At 37.6% G+C, this 18,898-nt stretch overlaps 4 protein-coding genes across 7 annotated transcripts; 2 read left to right on the top strand and 2 right to left on the bottom strand.

The window, feature by feature from the left end:
* Nucleotides 1-867: 867 nt before the first annotated feature.
* LOC113752657 (subtilisin-like protease SBT4.13) lies at nucleotides 868-4,582 on the bottom strand. Its single transcript, XM_027296746.1, has 10 exons — nucleotides 4,484-4,582; nucleotides 3,833-3,933; nucleotides 3,649-3,740; nucleotides 3,296-3,542; nucleotides 2,682-3,174; nucleotides 2,414-2,511; nucleotides 2,087-2,314; nucleotides 1,878-1,989; nucleotides 1,560-1,776; nucleotides 868-1,429 (listed from the first exon to the last, which is right to left on the bottom strand). Exons 1-10 carry the CDS (start codon nucleotides 4,580-4,582, stop codon nucleotides 900-902), a joined length of 2,217 nt encoding a protein of 738 aa, XP_027152547.1. The 3' UTR covers nucleotides 868-899.
* Nucleotides 4,583-6,493: 1,911 nt separating this feature from the next.
* Nucleotides 6,494-8,334, top strand: LOC113752656 (pectate lyase-like). Its single transcript, XM_027296745.1, has 4 exons — nucleotides 6,494-6,717; nucleotides 6,884-7,529; nucleotides 7,677-7,919; nucleotides 8,110-8,334. The coding sequence occupies exons 1-4, from the start codon at nucleotides 6,494-6,496 to the stop codon at nucleotides 8,332-8,334; spliced, it is 1,338 nt and encodes a 445-aa protein (XP_027152546.1).
* A 623-nt stretch (nucleotides 8,335-8,957) lies between these two features.
* Nucleotides 8,958-13,336, bottom strand: LOC113753459. Of its 4 annotated transcripts, XM_027297615.1 has the most exons (9): nucleotides 12,905-13,336; nucleotides 12,573-12,631; nucleotides 12,075-12,237; nucleotides 11,807-11,895; nucleotides 11,166-11,298; nucleotides 10,867-10,959; nucleotides 10,370-10,472; nucleotides 9,536-9,786; nucleotides 8,958-9,467 (listed from the first exon to the last, which is right to left on the bottom strand). In XM_027297615.1, exons 1-9 carry the CDS (start codon nucleotides 13,103-13,105, stop codon nucleotides 9,453-9,455), a joined length of 1,107 nt encoding a protein of 368 aa, XP_027153416.1. In that variant the 5' UTR covers nucleotides 13,106-13,336; the 3' UTR covers nucleotides 8,958-9,452. The 4 variants fall into 4 exon arrangements, with proteins under 4 accessions (XP_027153416.1, XP_027153414.1, XP_027153415.1 ...); XM_027297613.1 differs by having other exon boundaries at nucleotides 8,958-9,786; XM_027297614.1 differs by having other exon boundaries at nucleotides 8,958-9,786; nucleotides 12,573-12,628.
* A 1,127-nt stretch (nucleotides 13,337-14,463) lies between these two features.
* Nucleotides 14,464-17,564, top strand: LOC113751663 (single-stranded DNA-binding protein WHY1, chloroplastic-like). The gene is made up of 7 exons (XM_027295752.1): nucleotides 14,464-14,818; nucleotides 15,294-15,391; nucleotides 15,495-15,587; nucleotides 15,829-15,923; nucleotides 16,297-16,370; nucleotides 16,471-16,559; nucleotides 17,167-17,564. The coding sequence occupies exons 1-7, from the start codon at nucleotides 14,575-14,577 to the stop codon at nucleotides 17,284-17,286; spliced, it is 813 nt and encodes a 270-aa protein (XP_027151553.1). The 5' UTR covers nucleotides 14,464-14,574; the 3' UTR covers nucleotides 17,287-17,564.
* The last annotated feature ends 1,334 nt before the right edge of the window (nucleotides 17,565-18,898 follow it).

Here is an 18,898-nt window from a genome sequence, read left to right as displayed (position 1 = left end):
TCAAAGTACTATAGAACAAAAAATTAAAAAGAAATCGGCTGAAAAAAAGTTACTAATTTAATCGAGTAATATGCGAGATTATTGGATACTTTTCAGGAATTAAGTGTCAAGTATTATTTGGCAAACAGGGATTAGCTGTTTTTCGGGGTGTTTTTGAAAAATTTTGCTATAACCGAGTTTTTAGAGTATATTTTGGGATATTTTTAGAAAATATTTTGGGATATTTAAGACTAGAAGATTTTTTAGAATACATTTTGAGAAATTTTTAAAATTTTTTAAAAAATTTAAATTAATTTTTAGAGTACTTTTTACAAATTTTTATTATATTTGAAAAACTTATTTTTAAAAAACACTCCCATCCAAACAGAGCCAGAAGTAGGCAACCTGTAGTAGGTTCTCCAAAAATTGTCTATATTCATTTGCCTACCAAAATTGGAAAAAAAAAAATCAATTCTACAAACTTAATTTGTCAATGGGAGTAAATGGGTACACCTTCCATTGGTCCAAAAACGAAGCGGTATTCCTTCAAGATAAAATTCTGACTGCCAAGTAGTAAGATGCACGCACACATTCAATTAGTAGCGGTTAGGGGTGTTCGAATTTCGGAAAAATTGAAAAATGGGGCATTTGGTAAAATCGAAATATATCCAATTTTAATATTTGGTAAAACGGTTCGAAATGGATATAAAAAATATATTATTGAATTACTGATCATCGGTTGAATTTCTGAAAATTTTAAAATACATGTTAATGAATCTAATTAATGAATTCAAAGAGCCACATAGCTCGGATTATAAATCTAATTAATGAATCATAAATATAAGGACAGATAATACTTCCTGCTGGCACGCTAATCAAATAATTTGCTTGATTCGGTGAAATTAATGACATTATACAAATTATGTGTATATAATGATTGGACTTCGGACACTATGCAAACCATCAAACCACACAAGTGAAGCAGATATCAACGGCGGTGTCGCTCTTCCACCGGTGACCGTCACAACAAATGATCTTTTCTCGTTCACCGTCGTGAATGATAGGATGTTAGGCTCCACAGAAATATTCACCTGAGAAGGCCTGCTAGTGATTGTGGCTCTGTATGTTGAATTGGGAAGACCAACATTTGTGACCGTTCTTGAAAATGTAGCTGTAAATCTCTCGCCATTTTCGACTTTTGCAGTAATTGTTGGGTAATTAAGATCCTTGGGTTGTGTCGGAACCACATTAGTGCATGAGGTATTATCAGCAAATATTTGTGCCAATGCTTTTGGATCAAGTTTCAAGCCACAGAGCAATTTGATGTAATCTGATCTTAATATCTCGTACACGAGTCCGGGATCTGCCGCTTTTACTGGGTCAAGATGTCCTGCTCCGTAAGAAAACTCCGCATCTCCATGACTAGCATTTGTTGCATTCAGCTGCCAAGCTAGGAGCAAATAGAATTTTTCATCATTCATAAAATATGTCATCAAGAACAACCGAAAAACAGCACGAGTTTCTAAAGGATAAAGAAGATAAAAGGAAACATAAATATGTAGCAATCGTGCGACTGTTACCAGTGGTCATAAGAGCAGATTTGATTGCTGAAGGAGACCAATGAGGGTTTAATGATTTCACATAAGCAGCTGCACCTGCTGCGTGAGGACATGCCATGGACGTTCCAGATAGTATGTTGTATTCTACAGATCTTGCATCCTGATGAGAGATTTCTGATGGGGATGCAGCAGGAGAATAAGCAGCCAGAATATGAACTCCTGGTGCACTTATGTCCGGCTGTATAATCAAGCAGCCTCATGGTAATTGGTAAGCATGTAAAAGTTTTTATGAACTAACAATAGCAAAAGGCGCTGCCAAATGTGGGCTAGAATACCTACCTTCAGAATATCCGGGAAAATAGTGTTTGGCCCTCTGGATGAGAATGATGCAACTACCGGAGCACTTGAGTCTGTTATATTCTCGCTTGGATATATGTATGCTTGAGGTACTCTGTATACAAATGAGGATACCAAATGCAATGCAATGAAAGTTAAAATGGTACTTGGTACAACCCAATATACAAGATTATGGATAGCTCGTGACTAACTTTGTGGAGTTGATGTAGCTTTCGACCAGATCAAACTGTTGAGGGCTCAAAGTTGATGCAGCAGAAGGAAAAACAAAAGAAACATCATAGATTTCACCTGAACGGAAAATTGATCCAACGCTGCCAGCCCTTTTAACTTCAGCGAGGTTGCTGCTGCTAAAAGTGTCATCACAAAGTACAATTTTTCCTTCAACTAGCCTTCTGTCTAGACAGCCTCCATAACAACGCCTACAATGGAATATATTAGTTAGATATTATGTTCCACTTTGCGCTGAAAAAGTCGTGACCAGCGCCAAGGATAAATGGCTAGATAGAAACGGAACTTACTTAGCTTCAGCCTCGCCACACTGTATTGAAGCATCCTTTCCATATACAAGAGGGTAATTTTTCGTGCTATTCAACTTGAAGGAGTTAATGGCATTTCCCTGTTACATGTGAAGTCAAAAGATGAGCAAGTTCAAGAAACAAAGGAATTGATATAACCTTAAGTCAAATATGCTGTTAATAAGTGACTATACAGAAGCTGAGAAAATTAAGTATTGCAAAATCTATAGCAACTAGTAAATGCGAGAAAAATTGAATTGATTAAACATACAAAAATCTCGGCTCCATTTCCAAGGGCAATTTTGCTGACGAGCTTGCGATTTGTAGTGCTTGCTGCAACTGTGAATAACCATGGCGCAGTACTGACGACTCGTCCTGTTAAAGAACCATCATTTCCTGCTGACTGAACTGTGAGTACACCTTTGCCGATCCCATGAAAAGAGCCGATAGCTATGGAGTCATATTGCAAGCCAACTGGAGACTGTAGTCCAAGTGAAACCGTAATAATGTCAACTCCATCAGCTATAGCATCATCAAAACCAGCTAATATATCTTCATCTGTGCATCCCGTATCACTACACACTTTGTATGCAGAAATTCTTGCAGATGGAACCCCTCCTCGTGCGATACCTTGTGCAATTCCATAAAAACTCGCATTTTCCACTTCGTTTCCAGCTGCTGTTGAAGCAGTATGACTTCCATGTCCATCTAGATCTCTTGCCGAATCATCTCCTCTGACATAGTACCGTGCTCCCACGATTTTGCTTAAGAAGTAACCATGTTTTCCAATAAGCAATATAGATTAGTGTACAACTGAAAATTCATGACATATTTTAACAAAAAAAAAAAAAATACACCTACAGGTACAGAACACAAGGAGTTTACTTGTTACAGGTGAAATTTTTGCCTCCTTTGCAGACCCCCTTCCATTTCTTAGGTATAGGTCCAAAACCGTGATCGCTAAAACTTTTTGACTCTGGCCATATTCCAGAGTCTATAACTCCTATAATTATGTCACTCTCGATATCAAGATTTCGACCGACGTTTCGTGGAAATCTCAAAAAGTCCCATGATGCAGTTGTTTGAAGTTGGAGAGTTTTGCTTGGAAATATCAACGCCACAGCATCCCGACCTATACATGTATGGAAACTCAGTATAAATCTTCACATATAATCGTAATAAGGCTCAATTAAGATCTAATGCATAAATTCTTAATTGCTAATATATATTTGACTCACCAGCCAACTTTTCTCTCTCTTGGTTTGTGAGATTTGCAGCAAACCCATTAAAACTCCTATTGTAGCTTCTGATTAAGGATTTCCCCGTGTAACTTTCACAAAGAGAAAATAAAGAAAAAAGTTAATGAAAAGAAGAATTAATTTGTACATATTACTCGATCAAGACTAGGAATACTTGGCTTACCTGCTGTCAACAACTTCCTGAAGCATACTGAGATGGCGTGCTGAAGGTGAATGATCTCCTTCAGGAAGGGCTCCCAGGTATACTATGTAAACCTGCTTGGAAAATACAAATTTAGTAGTAGCAATTAAGATTTAATTTTATCTTTGCAATGCTTTAGTTGCATCATTATGGTTATCGAAACAGCTTAATACCGATAACGTTTCTACTAGTTTGACTGATGTATTAAGGCTTTCAGCTGGACTTATAGTTTTCCATATTCAATAAACTGGGGCATTGCTGATGCCACCCAAAAAAAAAAAAACATATCACATGCATCTGCTATCGATTCTGTAACTGACCAGCCATTGATGATCATTTCTTTACAAGTGAAAAAGACAATTAGTTTGTCATAATTATACAGGAAAATGTTGAAGGCGAAATGCTCGCAACTTCCTTGCAAAGAACAATTAGTAAGCAGTTAACTAAGAGAACAAGAGTATAAATCAAGTAATGATTTTTTTTTCTATATATATATATATATAACTAATCTTAACAACTCATACGATATTGGGTTTTTGAAATTGTCCCTAAATAATATTGCAGATGACTAGAAAAGTTATAAGTATGTCGTAAGAACAAGCAAGTGACCAGACAATTGTTAAGAAGACTTGCCTTCCTTTCTTCATCAGTAGCGGCAGTAGTTCCACCACTTCCACTCAAACTAATGACAAAAAGGGCGAAAAAGATGCAGGAAATTCGAAGTGCATCCATTCTTGATTTCATCAAAATGAGCTTCGTGACTTATTTTTATGGTTGTGCTGTACAATCCCTATTTATAAAAGCAGGCGTGGTGTTGTTATTCTATTTAAGATTGCGTTCATATATATTTTGACAAGTAGGAAAAGATTTTCCATTTTAAACATGCTGCTCCAATGTAAGAATCTGAGTTGGTTGATATAACGAGATGATTCAATTGATTTCGTACAGGAAATGCTTTTATGCCCATTGATTCTTTGTATCTAATTACTTCCATTCCATAGTTCACGATAGAATCGGTTCTTTGCACAGATGAGAATGAGGTGAGGGGTATTTCACTAGTCAGTCATACTTTGCTGGCCATGCATCCTCATCCTCATTCGTTGTTTAGTTTTTCTCACCTCATCAATCATCATGGGTTGTCTCCTTCGTTACCTTAATCAAAATTCTCCCAAGAAATTTGTCTAAATACATTTGCACCAGAAAAATTCGACGAAAAACACGCTGCAAACAAACTAGCAATTTTGTTCATGAGAGTGGAAAAATACATTTTTCATAATTTGTCCAAATATGGAGGAGGTGCATGAAAGAAGTACCTTCTTCTTTTTTTAAGATCAAGTTGTATTAGGTAAATTAAGGGACATTTGGAAAATTTAAGGTAAACGTTGCAAACTTGAATATTTTGCCCCATTCAAGTCCGGGTTCTAAATGATACTCATAAACGTGTTGAAAATATATACAAAACAAAATCACTTAATTATGTATTGCTCGCTAAATTTCTAGTTGTCCTAAAGGTTTTAGACTTGGCTCTTTATTAGATTTTATTAAAGGGTAAGAAATATGATGTAATTAATGAAGAGTTGTATAAACAAAATACTAAGAGACCTCTGGCATTATGTTTACCAAGGAGACGGGGCAGGGACGGTCATCAGAAGGACCGTCCCTGAACAGTTCACGGTCAGGATTTGACCCAAAAAAATTATACGGTTCAGATCACTTTTTGTACCTCATTTTTTAACAACGTGTGTGGGACCCACAAGAATTTGTTCTAAAGTTACACGTTGTTGTGCAAACAAAGTTATGCCATGTGCAAAATGCACAAAACCGCTAGGAACGGTTCCCGTGGTCCGTTACCCAACTGTATTTACAAGGAAAATTTATTTTCTTTCTAGTGGTGTTGACTCGTTTACTGTATTTTCAAAAATGTTGGGTGGCATTACTAAACGAGTCAACAAAAATACTAAGAGACCTCTTGCATTAGTTTCTTTCATTCAAATACAAACTTGTTCGCTAACGGCTCATAAGATAAGGAAGAGTCCAAAAATTTCATAAGAAGATCATACCTTAGAATGTGTGTAGTTGAATACTAAGTAATGAAAAATTAGTCAAGATGTAGCTATACCGCTCTAGAACTTTTTTTCAATTATTTTAATTTGCTGTAGATTTTGCCAAAAACTTATGAAAAGTAGTGATAAAAAAAATCAGAATAAAAAAATTATTCTTTTATTCGATTTTAGGAATTTAGCGTCATTGGCTATTAAAATATGCATCTAAAACCGATTACGAATCAAATTCTAAAAGAACTGTTAATAGGCTTTCTTAATGGTTGGTTATCCACTCTTCCCGCCACGAGTTTCTCCTCTCCACCTCGTACCTTTGAGATATAAAAATGTTATCCAAGTTTCATTGCCTTCTCAAATTTTTGTCCCATTGGGGACTTCACCAATGCCACAACTGAGCTCTCTCCTAACACTTGGGGGACTCCCACGGCAAAGCCAATCGGATCACTGGTACTCAATTCCAGTGATTCGTCCGGTTGGATCGAGTAGGATCCACCACTAATTGTAGAACAGGTCGAGTAAAGCAAGAAAAGTCGAAGAAATATAGGAGGTAGGATATACAGATAGTCTTTAGAATAAATAATTAATGACTTTCACCAGCCGTGTATCAGTTGTTTTACTAGCTTTGCTTGTGGCATTTGCTGCAACAATCCCACGCTTGCGTGGCAGTAGTATTGAGGCAGATGCACACATTGGCGAATTCGATGATTTTCTACGGAAGAGGGCTGAGGATGCCCTTCAGGCTTCTCTCAGGGCATATAATCCTGATCCTGAAGCCGTCACTGACAATTTCACCAGACAAGTGGGAAAGTGAGTTTTTTCTTTCTTCCTTTTTTTCCCCCCTTACACTTCTTGGTTGCCTAATTTTCCTCCCTTTTAGCTAGTACCATCAAACAATTAATATTCACGTTCCATGCATCTTTTTGTATGTTGTCTTCACGTTCCGTGCATCGTTTTGTATGTTGTCTGTCTATAGGATGTTGGAAGGTGGCAATGAGACTAGGAGACAGCTTAAAGCAGGCGGTTGCGTTGCAACAAATCCCATCGACCGCTGCTGGAGGTGTGATCCTAACTGGGCAAAGAATAGGAAGAGGTTAGCCAAGTGTGCTCGTGGTTTTGGCCGCCAAACGAAGGGTGGAATGCATGGGAAATACTATGTGGTAGTTGATCCCTCGGATGATAATGTGCAGGATCCAGAACCCGGTACTCTTCGTCACGCTGTGATCCAACAGGAGCCATTGTGGATCATATTCGATACTAGCATGGTAATTAAGCTAAACCAAGAGCTTCTGATCAATAGTGACAAGACCATTGATGGTAGGGGAGTTGAAGTGCATATTGCCTATGGTGCAGGCCTTTCCATCCAATTTGTGCAGAATGTTATCATTCACAACATTAAGATCCATCACATTGTTCCGAAAAATGGTGGGCTGGTTAGAGATTCTACTTCGCACATTGGTTTGAGAACAAGGAGTGATGGAGATGGTATATCAATCTTTGGTTCAAACCATGTCTGGATTGACCATGTTTCCCTGTCTAAGTGTAGTGATGGCCTAATTGACGCAATCATGGCTTCAACAGCTATCACAATCTCTAATTGCAAGTTTAATAATCACAATGATGTAAGTTAAACTGTCATTTAATTTGAAAGTACCCCTAGCTGAGATATGTTGACACCTTTCAAATTTTGAACCTTGATTTCAGCAAAGGCTGAAATGCGATTAATACTTCCAAGAAATGATAGATATCTGGTGGTTTGGATGATGCAGGTTATACTTTTAGGTGCAAGTGACGAGCATAGTGAAGATGCAATAATGCAAGTCACAGTAGCATTCAACCGTTTTGGTAAGGGCTTGGTGCAGAGGATGCCAAGGTGCCGATGGGGCTTTTTCCATATTGTGAACAATGACTATTCTCAATGGCAGATGTATGCCATTGGTGGTAGTGCTCATCCGACTATTATCAGCCAGGGTAACCGATTCAAGGCCTCTAAAAACCAATTCACTAAGGAGGTAAGCATTTAGACCCTACAAGGAGGAGCTATGCTATAAACGTCATACTGCTGAACTGAAAACCTTCATCTATCTATCCGTATTTCAATGATCGAGTTTACAATCCAATTGACACAAGTCCTTTTAACATGTCTCCTCTGCCAATGCATCGAAGCATTCGAGTAACTGTGTATTGGAATATTATTGACAGGTGACCAAGAGGGATTATGCCGAAAAGAGCCAGTGGATGGGATGGCAATGGAGGTCAGAGGGTGACAAATTCTTGAATGGAGCTTTCTTTGTGGAGTCCGGGCCGCCACTCAAAAAGAGTCCATTTACTGGAAAAAATAAGCTGCAATTCAAGCCTGGTTCATACGCAGGAAGGCTCACAAGATATGCTGGTGCACTTAAGTGCCGAGAAGGCAAGCCTTGTTAACCGGTGATTATATATAGAAGGCGAACATTCTTTTTTCCCGTCAAACGAGGCAAACATGTATATATGTATCTATGTATATTTGGAAAATGTTGCTTGGGTACAGATCAAATAACTTTCAGCCACACTTGTGGGCTGAAAATCAAGCAGAAGAAAGTCACTGCTGCATAGACGTACAGAGAAAGAAGAATAAGCCTGGCCAAACCGCGGAAGCAAGCTCCATGGAGGTAGTTCGTCATTTCTCCTTGTCGTCTTGATAGGCACAAGATAGCATGTGATTAGAGGTGTTAAACTTCTAAGTTGCTGACTAATATTAGTACAATTACAAGTAAATACCATTTGTTGGAAACACGTTTCTAAAACAAAAGTTATGCCGTAATCAATGGCTATCCTCAAATATTAGGCAGGATAAGTATACAAAATACTTCCTGAGTCTTGGCTCTCTGTGTTGTGAATATGAGACTAAATTCACTGGGTGAACAATTAAATTAATCTGGAGAATGGAAGAGCCAAGAATCATCAATGGGTACACCGCAATTAGCTTCAAAGATGACTTTTACAAAGACTAAAGAGAGATTCTATCGTTTTCCTTCTGCAATTTGTACGTACCAATATGGACAAGTCAATTATCCTGTGCAATGGCACCAAAATTTCCGATATACTATGATCCAAAATACAATTAAACCACAGCCAAACAGGATTTAGATATAAAGGATCATAAGGTGTCAACAGAAATCTAGAAACAGATGAAAATTTAAAAAAAAAAAAAAGGAATGTTTATTGAATTAAAACTTTTAGTTATTAAATTATAAGCCAACTTATTGCCAAACAAAGCATCTTGAAAGCAGGCCAGACCATCCTTCTCATCCCAGAAGAATCGTAACTAGGATCCCATAACTCAGATTTGTGAAGCTTGAAAAGAGACTGATTCGCCACCTGATCTTTTTACTTTCTATGGCTTATAAGGCTATAAGAGGTCCTTCAACAGAATTCACGCTCAGAAACAGAAAAGGCACTCTATCAGAGTTCCTGCCATTTCATCCAAGCACAGCCAATTGCAATCAGTTTGATCCGCAACGTAGTTCAAGAATTATCTCTTCTGAAGAGGGCATGTCCTGATGTTATGTCCTTTCACCCTGCACAGCCGGCAGATGTAACTTCTCTTGGTAGGAACAGAATTTTTACTTGTAGCGACAATACTTACTTCTGCCATCTTCTCTTGAGGACAGGACCGCCTATTATGCCCAGTCTGTCCACATATACGGCAGTGGTGTTCCTTTGAGACTAGTCTCTTTCTTTCACTTGATTTTGACTTCCGGCATGTTCTTCTGTTATGCCCCTTTTCACCACATAGCCCACATGTAAACTGTCCATCCCTCAGTTCATTCTGAACTTCTGGACAGTAATTTCTCCTATGGCCTTCACGTCCGCAATTCTGACAATAAAATTTTACCCCTGCAGAAGAATGAAGCACATCATATTCTGACAATAAAATTTTACCCGTCCAAATCAGTGAAGGACTTCACATGCTGACATGTCGTCAATGCAAGCAGCAAAGCCTATTCTTGCAAATTCTTCATGTAACTGGCCTCGTCACTACCACATCTTTGAGGTACCAGACTTTGCTATAATCTAGGAAGAAATTTAGATAGAATGGATCCTAATAATGAGGTTAGGCCTCTTCAAGAACATAAACATACATGTCCAATCAGGTATGGAGACGAGGAAATACCGTAAGACTTGTGATACCACTCAGTGGTCCACTAGCTGAGAACCACATAAAAGTTGTTGGCATAGAGCTTAATAAAATTTGTTAACAAGTTTCAGGTACTTCAGCAATAAAATGATGTAATAACAACCGATACCATCATATTCAGAAAAAGGAAATTCAAAGACAACACAGCACATAATAAAACTCCGAGTGGATTTATAGAAATTAGCTGAGTAGATGGCATCATCATTTTGTAATGCATTCTGACAAAAAAAAAAAAAGAAACTGAAAATTGTAAAATTCCACAAAAGCATACAATTAATGGACCTTTCATTGAGATACTTCTTCTTTGTCGGTTCTCTGGGTCACGGAAGTACTTCTTCATTGCTTCAGAAGCCTGCCTCCTCGCAGCAGGGGTGCCTTTTACTTTCTACATGAATACTAACAATCTAAATTAGAGGTGAAATTTCCCTACTTTACATTACAGTACTTGAGCGGAAAGCTGAAATCACTTTGAATAACAAGATGTACAAAACTGCATTTCTTAACACTCTGTATCACTAATTTTGATGAAAAATGCTTTCCACAATCCCATTGTATTCTGAATATTCAAGACCCAAAACAATCATGTCACATTCTGTCCAACGTATATGAGGAACATAATAAACACCAGCAAGAAAAGTAGGGAGGTTCTAAAAGCATGACTTTGTTAGAATACTGTAGATACAGAACATAATAAGATACTATAAAACAAAGGAGTACAGACTACAAATGTGTGCTTGATTGGAACTTGAAATAAAGTGCTAATTCTTCCCAATTCAGACCTTGATGGCAGCCGATCTTTGTGCACGAAGCAAAGGATCACTATGGATAATCTTCATCCTCCTACTAAACAACCCAGTTTTTGCATTCAGGCTCTGCAAGCATCCAACTAAACAAAGAAAATTACATTCATGGTGTGGTTGGGAAGCAAAAAAAAGAAGGAATACAGAAAATAAAATGTCATATGAAAGAATATCCTACGAAACTTAAAACTGCTCAAAGACTATACTTGATTCAAAATGAAACTTAATTTTATTGTACCCAAGACAGATAAAAAATTCAACCAAGAAGGAAAACTAACTTTGAGGGATCTGCTAATCTTCAAATTGACTTCAGGACTTGGAGAGTTGTATACGCGCTTGGTTTTTCTCTTCACATTCAGCTTTATGTCTAAATTGTCCACTTCATCATCTTCTTTTACCTTGAGAGGAGAACTGAAAACTCATCTATGTGAATAAATATAGTTCAAAAGAATGCAATACCCTCAAAAGGGGTAATGAGATTTGCAAATCATGAAGCACCAAACACCACATATCTGAGAAAACTAAAAACAGCCACACAGGAAAAAGAAATAGAGCACAACTTTGTTCAAGGAACGAAATGCACGAAGCCACATAGGTATCACTTATAACATCAGGAAACTACAACGCCAAAAAGGAGGAACTTTACTGTATATGAAGCAGTTATACATCACAAGCACGAAATGCATGATTCTTTACAAACACAAAATTTGATATCAGAAATTGAACAGTAGTGCAATGTTCTATGGCATAAGAATTTCCACATAGATGCAACCAAAAGCTATCTATGCCACGTTCCCTCTTTTTCAACCATTGACAGAAATGACCATTTATGAAACAAAAGCAACCATTCTGATGTTTAATATGGCAGTGCGTAACCTTGAAGAGCAGAACATTATAATCAAGAAAGTGAAAGACTTACACAGAGTGGGCTTTCTCCCATGGCTGTTCATCAATCGACTCCTCCCAGATAACACAATCTCCAAGGCACTGAGGACAGGCAATTAGACCCTGTTTTGATAGGGAAACAGAGATCAGTATAGGAAAACTGTTAGCAATGTGGTTGGAATAAAGACTAAGACAACCAGAAATATAAATAATGCAAATATCAGGCAAATTTTTTAACATTGGTTTAGTGCAATATATTGCTAGAGCAAACTCAAGTTTCTCAAATGCTCAGAAACAATTACCTTTCCATTGCATAGTGAACAATCTGCTCTAGATCTTTCTATTCCACATTCTGTACATGGAGTATAACCCCTTCCCCTGCAACTTGGACAAGGCAGTTCTCTGATATACTGCCCATTTGGGCCAAACCATGATCTTGGTTTCAAACTACCAGAAAGAATCTTCCTAAAAAAATTATGATGCATTAGATCAAAAACCACCAGATAGAGCAAGAAATAGAATCTTAGACATGTCCGGCAAAATCGTGATCAAACAACATAAGCTGGGTAATGAGAACCAAACTAATTCATGGGTTTTATTCCATCAGGCAAAAAGCATCTGCAAGCAACTTCTATATAGAATAACTGTAAGAAAACGCATTCTTCTTGACTTCAACAATCAAGTGAAGATATGATGTTTGAAAGAGCTTCAGGGACACAGATATAGCAGATACACATAAAAAAAAATGCTATATAAATTCAAACGAAATATGCGCACTAACAGGGCAGGAGAGGCTAGACCTTGGTTGTGGATCGACAGAAAGTCCAAAGAACTCCTCAGGAGGGTCATAACCTAGCTGCTGCAATATAAAGCTAGGAGTTATATGCAATATCCGGATAAAGAAAAGAGGTGATCATTAAGTAATACCTAGTACTAGTTAATGCAATGCACCAAGCAAACAAGTTTTTCCAGCAACATACTCCACCACACAAAAGCAATTTCCCCAAACTCTCCCAAAACCGACCAAGATTGCAACTTTAGCAACTTTTAATAGCCCAGTTGTGTATGAACTGCGTATGAGGTGTCAGGTTGGAAAGTGTGAACAAATAAATGAAATAGGAAAAGAAGATACCTGGGATTGGTGTGGTTTCGGGGGTGATGGTGAGTTGGAGGAATCATCTGGCTTGAATGAAGAAGAAATTGGAGTTTGATGACTGACAAGACTAAATTTCCTTTTGGAATGTGGCACTATCCAGTACTGCAAATTCTTGTTATTGGGTTTCCTGTGGCACTGAAGAACGACTATATTCACTCTCAATGCTGATGAATACATTGACGAAGGCTTTGTTGCTCAACTACATATATGTCTGTGCAGAGGCACGCAGATACAAGACGAAAAAGAAGAGTAGAAGGATTCTGAACAAAAATAATAATACTATTTGTAGATCCTAGACAAGGAGAGCTTTGGATTTTCAATCCGTTTTAACTTTTAAGAGGAGTGTGGACTATTGAATCGGAATATGGATAAAGGGAGTCGATGGGAGGCTGCGCCTGTGCTCCTGTGCCTATACGGTGGTCTCGTGTTTGTGGTCTATACTCTATGGTTAGCAGATATATTCAGTACACAGTACGGGTGAAATTGTGGATGATGGTCGTTGTCACTTCCACGTCGGGCCTTTTTTTCTTTTCGTTTTTTTCCAATTCTTTTATTGAATGTTTTTGTTGTCTTAATTTTGCTTCTATGGTTCTGTAACAGGTATTGGGGGCTTTAGCCTTTTACAATAACTCATATGAAAGTGTGTAAACCCAAATATTTCATTAGAAATTGTGTAAATTACTCATCAGAACAGAACCATATTCATTTTCAAGTTCATTCTATCTGGAAATATAAACATGCCCAGTTACATGCAATCTTATGTTTGTAGAGCCCTTCTCTAACGTTGCGTTCGCCATGGAAGGGACACTTTGTGGGAAATTGGGTGAGGACTTGTAATACTCGGACATCAACAGATGCTACGTATACCTTTTTTTTCCGATTAAAAACAGATGCTACATGTACTGATAACAACCTTGCATTAGACAGATTATTGCTGCTAAAAAAATAATAAAAAGACAAATTATTCCACTTATTTCAAAATTAATCACATATAAACAGCACATTGACTCATCCAATTCCAATCCACATTACAAAATTCAATTCTGCGTGGATCCCAGCAAATCATCTTGTTCAATATAAAAAAAAACATATACGCCTCTTATTACTGAAATTTAATTTATTGAAACCTCAACTAGTACTCTTTCACGTGGGTGAAAAATTACAACAAAATCTTGCATTCTATCATTTTTTTCACTGCTACGTGACTTATGCAAATCCATATTGATGCTATGTGCATAATACATCTATCTGATCCGATAATGATCTCGTCGATTTTTCAATGATTTAATGGAATTCCTCTAAAATATGCTAAAGTAGGAGTAAGATGCTGATAGATGAAAATTAGTACTCTTTCAATCTATTGTGTATAGGAGTAGATATCTTTTAAAAAATTACAGTAGTATTATTTTGTGATTTTACTTGATTATGTCGAAGTCTAGTGACTCTAGTGTTAGGTAAAAAAAAAATGTAGCGAAATTCTATCGGAGAAAGAGTAAAAGGTGAGAGCTACTTGGACCAGAGTCTTGGAACAATTTATGGAGAAATTGGACAGCAAATATTGACGGTTAGAGAAAGCATTCCGACGAGGTTACACGAGTTATCTCACTGCTGCAGAGCTAGCCTAAAACCCAGAGCAGCTGAAAAGAATGCTACACCTAAACCTCTCTTCTTCTCTATCCCCTATCCAAAACCCTAGTAAACAGCACCCTCCTCCACAGTCATACCATGGTTTCTTCTCCAACAATAATTCACCCTTCAATCTTAAAACCAAAACCTCCTCTCTTTCTTTCTCCAATTCGACCAAGAACCTTACCTTAAAATGCCGCCACTCTGGTTATTTTGAGCCTCAAGAACCGCAGCAGCAGAGGTTTTCTCCTCCTGATCAACAAGGTATCTCTTTTTTGTTAACTTTCGTTTTCTAAGATTTTTGGGAGGAAAGATATGAGGCCCAAGTGAAAAGATTTGATTTTGCGGAGAGGGTCCGCCTGGAGATTGATATTTGAGTTGTTTGCTGGCTTTTTCCCTTGTTTTCTTTCATTTTCTTTCCATCCAAGTAGATGATTTCGTGTAACTGAAGGTTCTTTTCTGCCTTGGGTGTGCCTAATTTTGTTGCAATGCATGTAGCAGAAATTTATGCAGGGAATCACGTAAATATAGCAATTTTATTAGCATTTTTATCTGGTGTTACAAGTTTCTAAAGTTTTACGCTCCATCCATGTTGGAGGATAATTGGGAATTGATAAGGGCTTTCTTCGTGAGCTGTGAACTGTTGAGCTTAATAACTGCATTCCTTTTTCAGTCATTCTTATGAAGTGAGCTCATAGCGGTTTTTTTAAGCAAAGATGGTATTTTGGTTGTATAACAGGGACATTGCCGTCAAGGGTATATGTTGGATACTCTGTGTACAAGGGGAAGGCAGCTCTGACAGTGGAGCCTCGGCCTCCAGAGTTCACGCCTTTAGATGTATGCTTGTTGATGCGATAAATCAGCTTTAAGATCTTGTAAGAACGTCTGCAGTTAGTATTCATCTGATTTTTGTCTGTGATGGTTTTTGTTGATGGAGCAGTCAGGGGCATTTAAGCTGACGAAGGAGGGTTTTGTGTTGCTTCAGTTTGCTCCTGCTGCTAGCGTTCGCCAATATGATTGGAGTAGAAAGCAGGTGTTTTTTGTTTCCTTCCTGCGTCATGCATGACAGACTAGTCTTGAAAGAAAAACATGTGTTTACAGTAGAAACTAGGTGCTTGATCAGATAGAATGAAAAAGTCTATACTGATGATGTCAAGGTCAGTGATGCAGATGCAATATTTTGAAAATGTTACTGAAAGATGAATTTGATTGCATCAAAAGAGCCTTCTTGTAATTTGGCTTATATATTTTGCTTTCTCTGCACATTTTTCCAGGTTTTCTCATTGTCAGTAAATGAGATTGGGAGTCTAATTAGCCTTGGAGCAAAAGATTCTTGTGAATTTTTCCACGATCCTTTCAAAGGAAAAAGGTAAAGTTTGAATTCTACGTTTGAAGTTTGTATGGTGGTGGGTGTCTTAATTCCATCTAGCAAGTGCGACTCTAGTAAACTGAAACAATCTTCTCGGAGTATTAGAATTGTCTCAGATTTCAGAATTAGATCTATTCGTTATATAATCTTTTCAGTTTCAATACAGTAATTCATCCTCTATTTGAAACGAATATCTTGCTGTAAACAAATTTCAACTTAGTTTCCAATATCAACAGACGTTCTCGCTTCTCTTTGCCATTTTTTTGGCTTAATATTCATCAATAATTAGTTTTAGTCAAAAAATTTCTCTTTCCTGCTAGTCATGTATCCTTTATGTCTCAACAAATCAAGGTGCTTTTCCTGTTTGTGTCAGTGATGAAGGTAGGGTCAGAAAAGTGCTGAAGGTAGAACCCCTGCCAGATGGTTCTGGCCACTTCTTTAATCTCAGTGAGCCTCATGTTTCTTGACTTCCTTCAAGCAGTTGATAAAGTGACATTTATAACCTTGTATTTAATTCGTTTTGTGTACACAATTGGATTTGCTAAAGGTGTTCAAAACAAGCTTATAAATGTGGATGAGAATATCTACATTCCTATAACAAAGGCAGAGTTTGCAGTTCTTACCTCAGGATTCAATGTAAGATGTTTTGCAACCACAGTATTTGTTCTCCTGTGTCTTTGATTTAGTTTTTTGCACCTTTTCTGTTTTTACTTTAACATTTCTTTTGGTGAGGGATGTCAGAAGATTGGAGCATTCTGCAAATTATGGATGATCCTCGTGAGGAAATCACGACTTGTTCATGTGACTAAGCTTATTGTATGATCTGTAAATACATTAAAGTGGATTTAATTGAAGAACTAATGGGATGCATTTGATCCAAAGTGACTCTTCCCTCTAAAGGCTAGATGCTTTCATGGGAGAGAGGATTTTTTATATGTTTGGAGATTTTGGGCTGTTTCATTGGTAATTTTGGTCAAAAAAGGAGTTCCCTTCTGGTAGCAAGTCAGTCATTTGGAACCACCTTTTGTATTCTAGCTGTAGTGTGTGAGGTTAGGTCACTGGCGAGAGACTTTGCTAAATGCAAATGTAAGATGTCTGCAGAATGCTTACCTTTGACCTTTTGCCTCTAAAATGGCTGTCTACTTTAGACTCATGATCAAGTATTTTAAAGGTGTTCCAAAAGGTAACATATGGCCAGTTAGCGCTTTCTAGGTTTAATGCTCCTGTGCTCTTTCTTCCGCAGTTTATCTTGCCATACCTTATAGGTTGGCACGCTTTTGCAACTTCCGTGAAGCCAGAAGATGCTAGTCGGGTGAACTACACTAATGCCAGATCTGGTGCCGAGTATGAATGGAGCAGATAGGGATCGCTGTTTGCATCAACTAAATTGATTTTGATATTCATGCGACTCTTCATTCCCTATGCCTTGTGCAGTATTGTATTTTGATGAAGTGAATTCCTAGGAGTTTTTGTTAGTGTTATCGATATGGGTTTGAAGAATAGTGATCAAATTTCATTGCAGCTGTTCTCCTGTTTGGCATGTATGAGCCGAATTTGTTCCCTAGCTGCCTATTTTTGACAGTAATCAGCTATCTCGTAACCTGGCTTGTCATCAACCTGACGCCATATTTTCATCCTAAAGCTTGAGGATTAGTTGAGACGACCATGACAAAATTTCACTGAAGAACCATATGCACTTAATTTGCCATTTGCATATGACATCTACCAAATGTTGGAAATGACATTTGAATGCTATGATCGAAGCCAACGAAATTCTCAAATTATAAATTTAAAATTTGGAAAATTCTACAATCCATCTTGAAAATTCTACCAAACTCGTCACCTCGTTTAATAATTTAAATTCATAAAATCACCTCGTTTAATAATTTAAATTCATAAAATTATTTAAGGGTTGATATCTCTTTTTATACATCGAAATATAATATTCCAAAGGGATGGTAGAACTCCTCCTAAATTCCTCTTTCCGTTCCTAATTTCCATTTCTGTCAGGACGTCCACACACAAAAACTGACTCCCTCGCATCTGTTCCAAGTTTGGAACTTTTTGACTGTTTAGTTGAGGTTCCAAGTTTCAACTTTCCCCTTGAAATGTCTTACTCTTCATATGCTGTGAGCAGGAAATATATAAATCTGGTTCATGATTTTTTGTTCCTTCTTGTATTGTACTATTCGTGTATGGCTCGATAGTGGCAATCTCAACCAGTATGATTACCTTTTCTAAATCTGTGTTTCTTTCTGTTATCTGATCTACTTCAACCTTTTTGGGCCTTCGTCATTCTTCTCTTGGATTGGTGCATTGATTGACATGGTCAATTCCAGCCAGGAATTGAAGAGCTCCTGATAAGAATTGGAGCAGATAGGATGGGTTCACCATTAGATTGGTAGCATACAACGCCCTGCTAATGCAATGTAGTTGAATGCTTGCCCTTCTGGCTTCACCAGAATAATTTATGAATTTCACATGGCTTTCCGATGTTCTTGTTCTCCCCTCCCCTCCCTCCCCTCCTGCTCCAAATTTTGTCTTTTAAGCAACTTTCGGATGTACTTTTTTAAACTGTTATTGGTACACCCGCTAAACTGTTTTGCATCTAATTTGGTTCTTTCAAAATTTGGCATGTCCTCAACCTGCCTTCACATTTTTGTTATAAATCTTGAAAAATACGTCTTAAGATTGATGAATACAAGCCAACCATTGCAGATCCATTGTGCTTGAAAATTTTGCAAGTCCTGTAAAAGATATAGGTTTTGGACGCTAAGATCCAAGCCACGGAAATTCTTGAAAATAAGATTCTGTAGCGGTTAGCTAATTCCCATTTGCACTAGGATGCACACAAACAATCACTTGTTGACAGTCTCCTCAATGTTGAAACTTCCGGACTTTTTGTTTTTTGGAACTGTTTGATTCGGGCGTTCAATCTTGGGAACGTCCAACAATTTAGATGGGCTGAACTCTGA

The sequence above is a fragment of the Coffea eugenioides genome, chromosome 11 (genome assembly GCF_003713205.1).
Source record: "Coffea eugenioides isolate CCC68of chromosome 11, Ceug_1.0, whole genome shotgun sequence".
In the NCBI taxonomy this organism is placed as follows: domain Eukaryota; kingdom Viridiplantae; phylum Streptophyta; class Magnoliopsida; order Gentianales; family Rubiaceae; genus Coffea; species Coffea eugenioides.
This window is presented reverse-complemented; position numbering and strand designations above follow the sequence as displayed.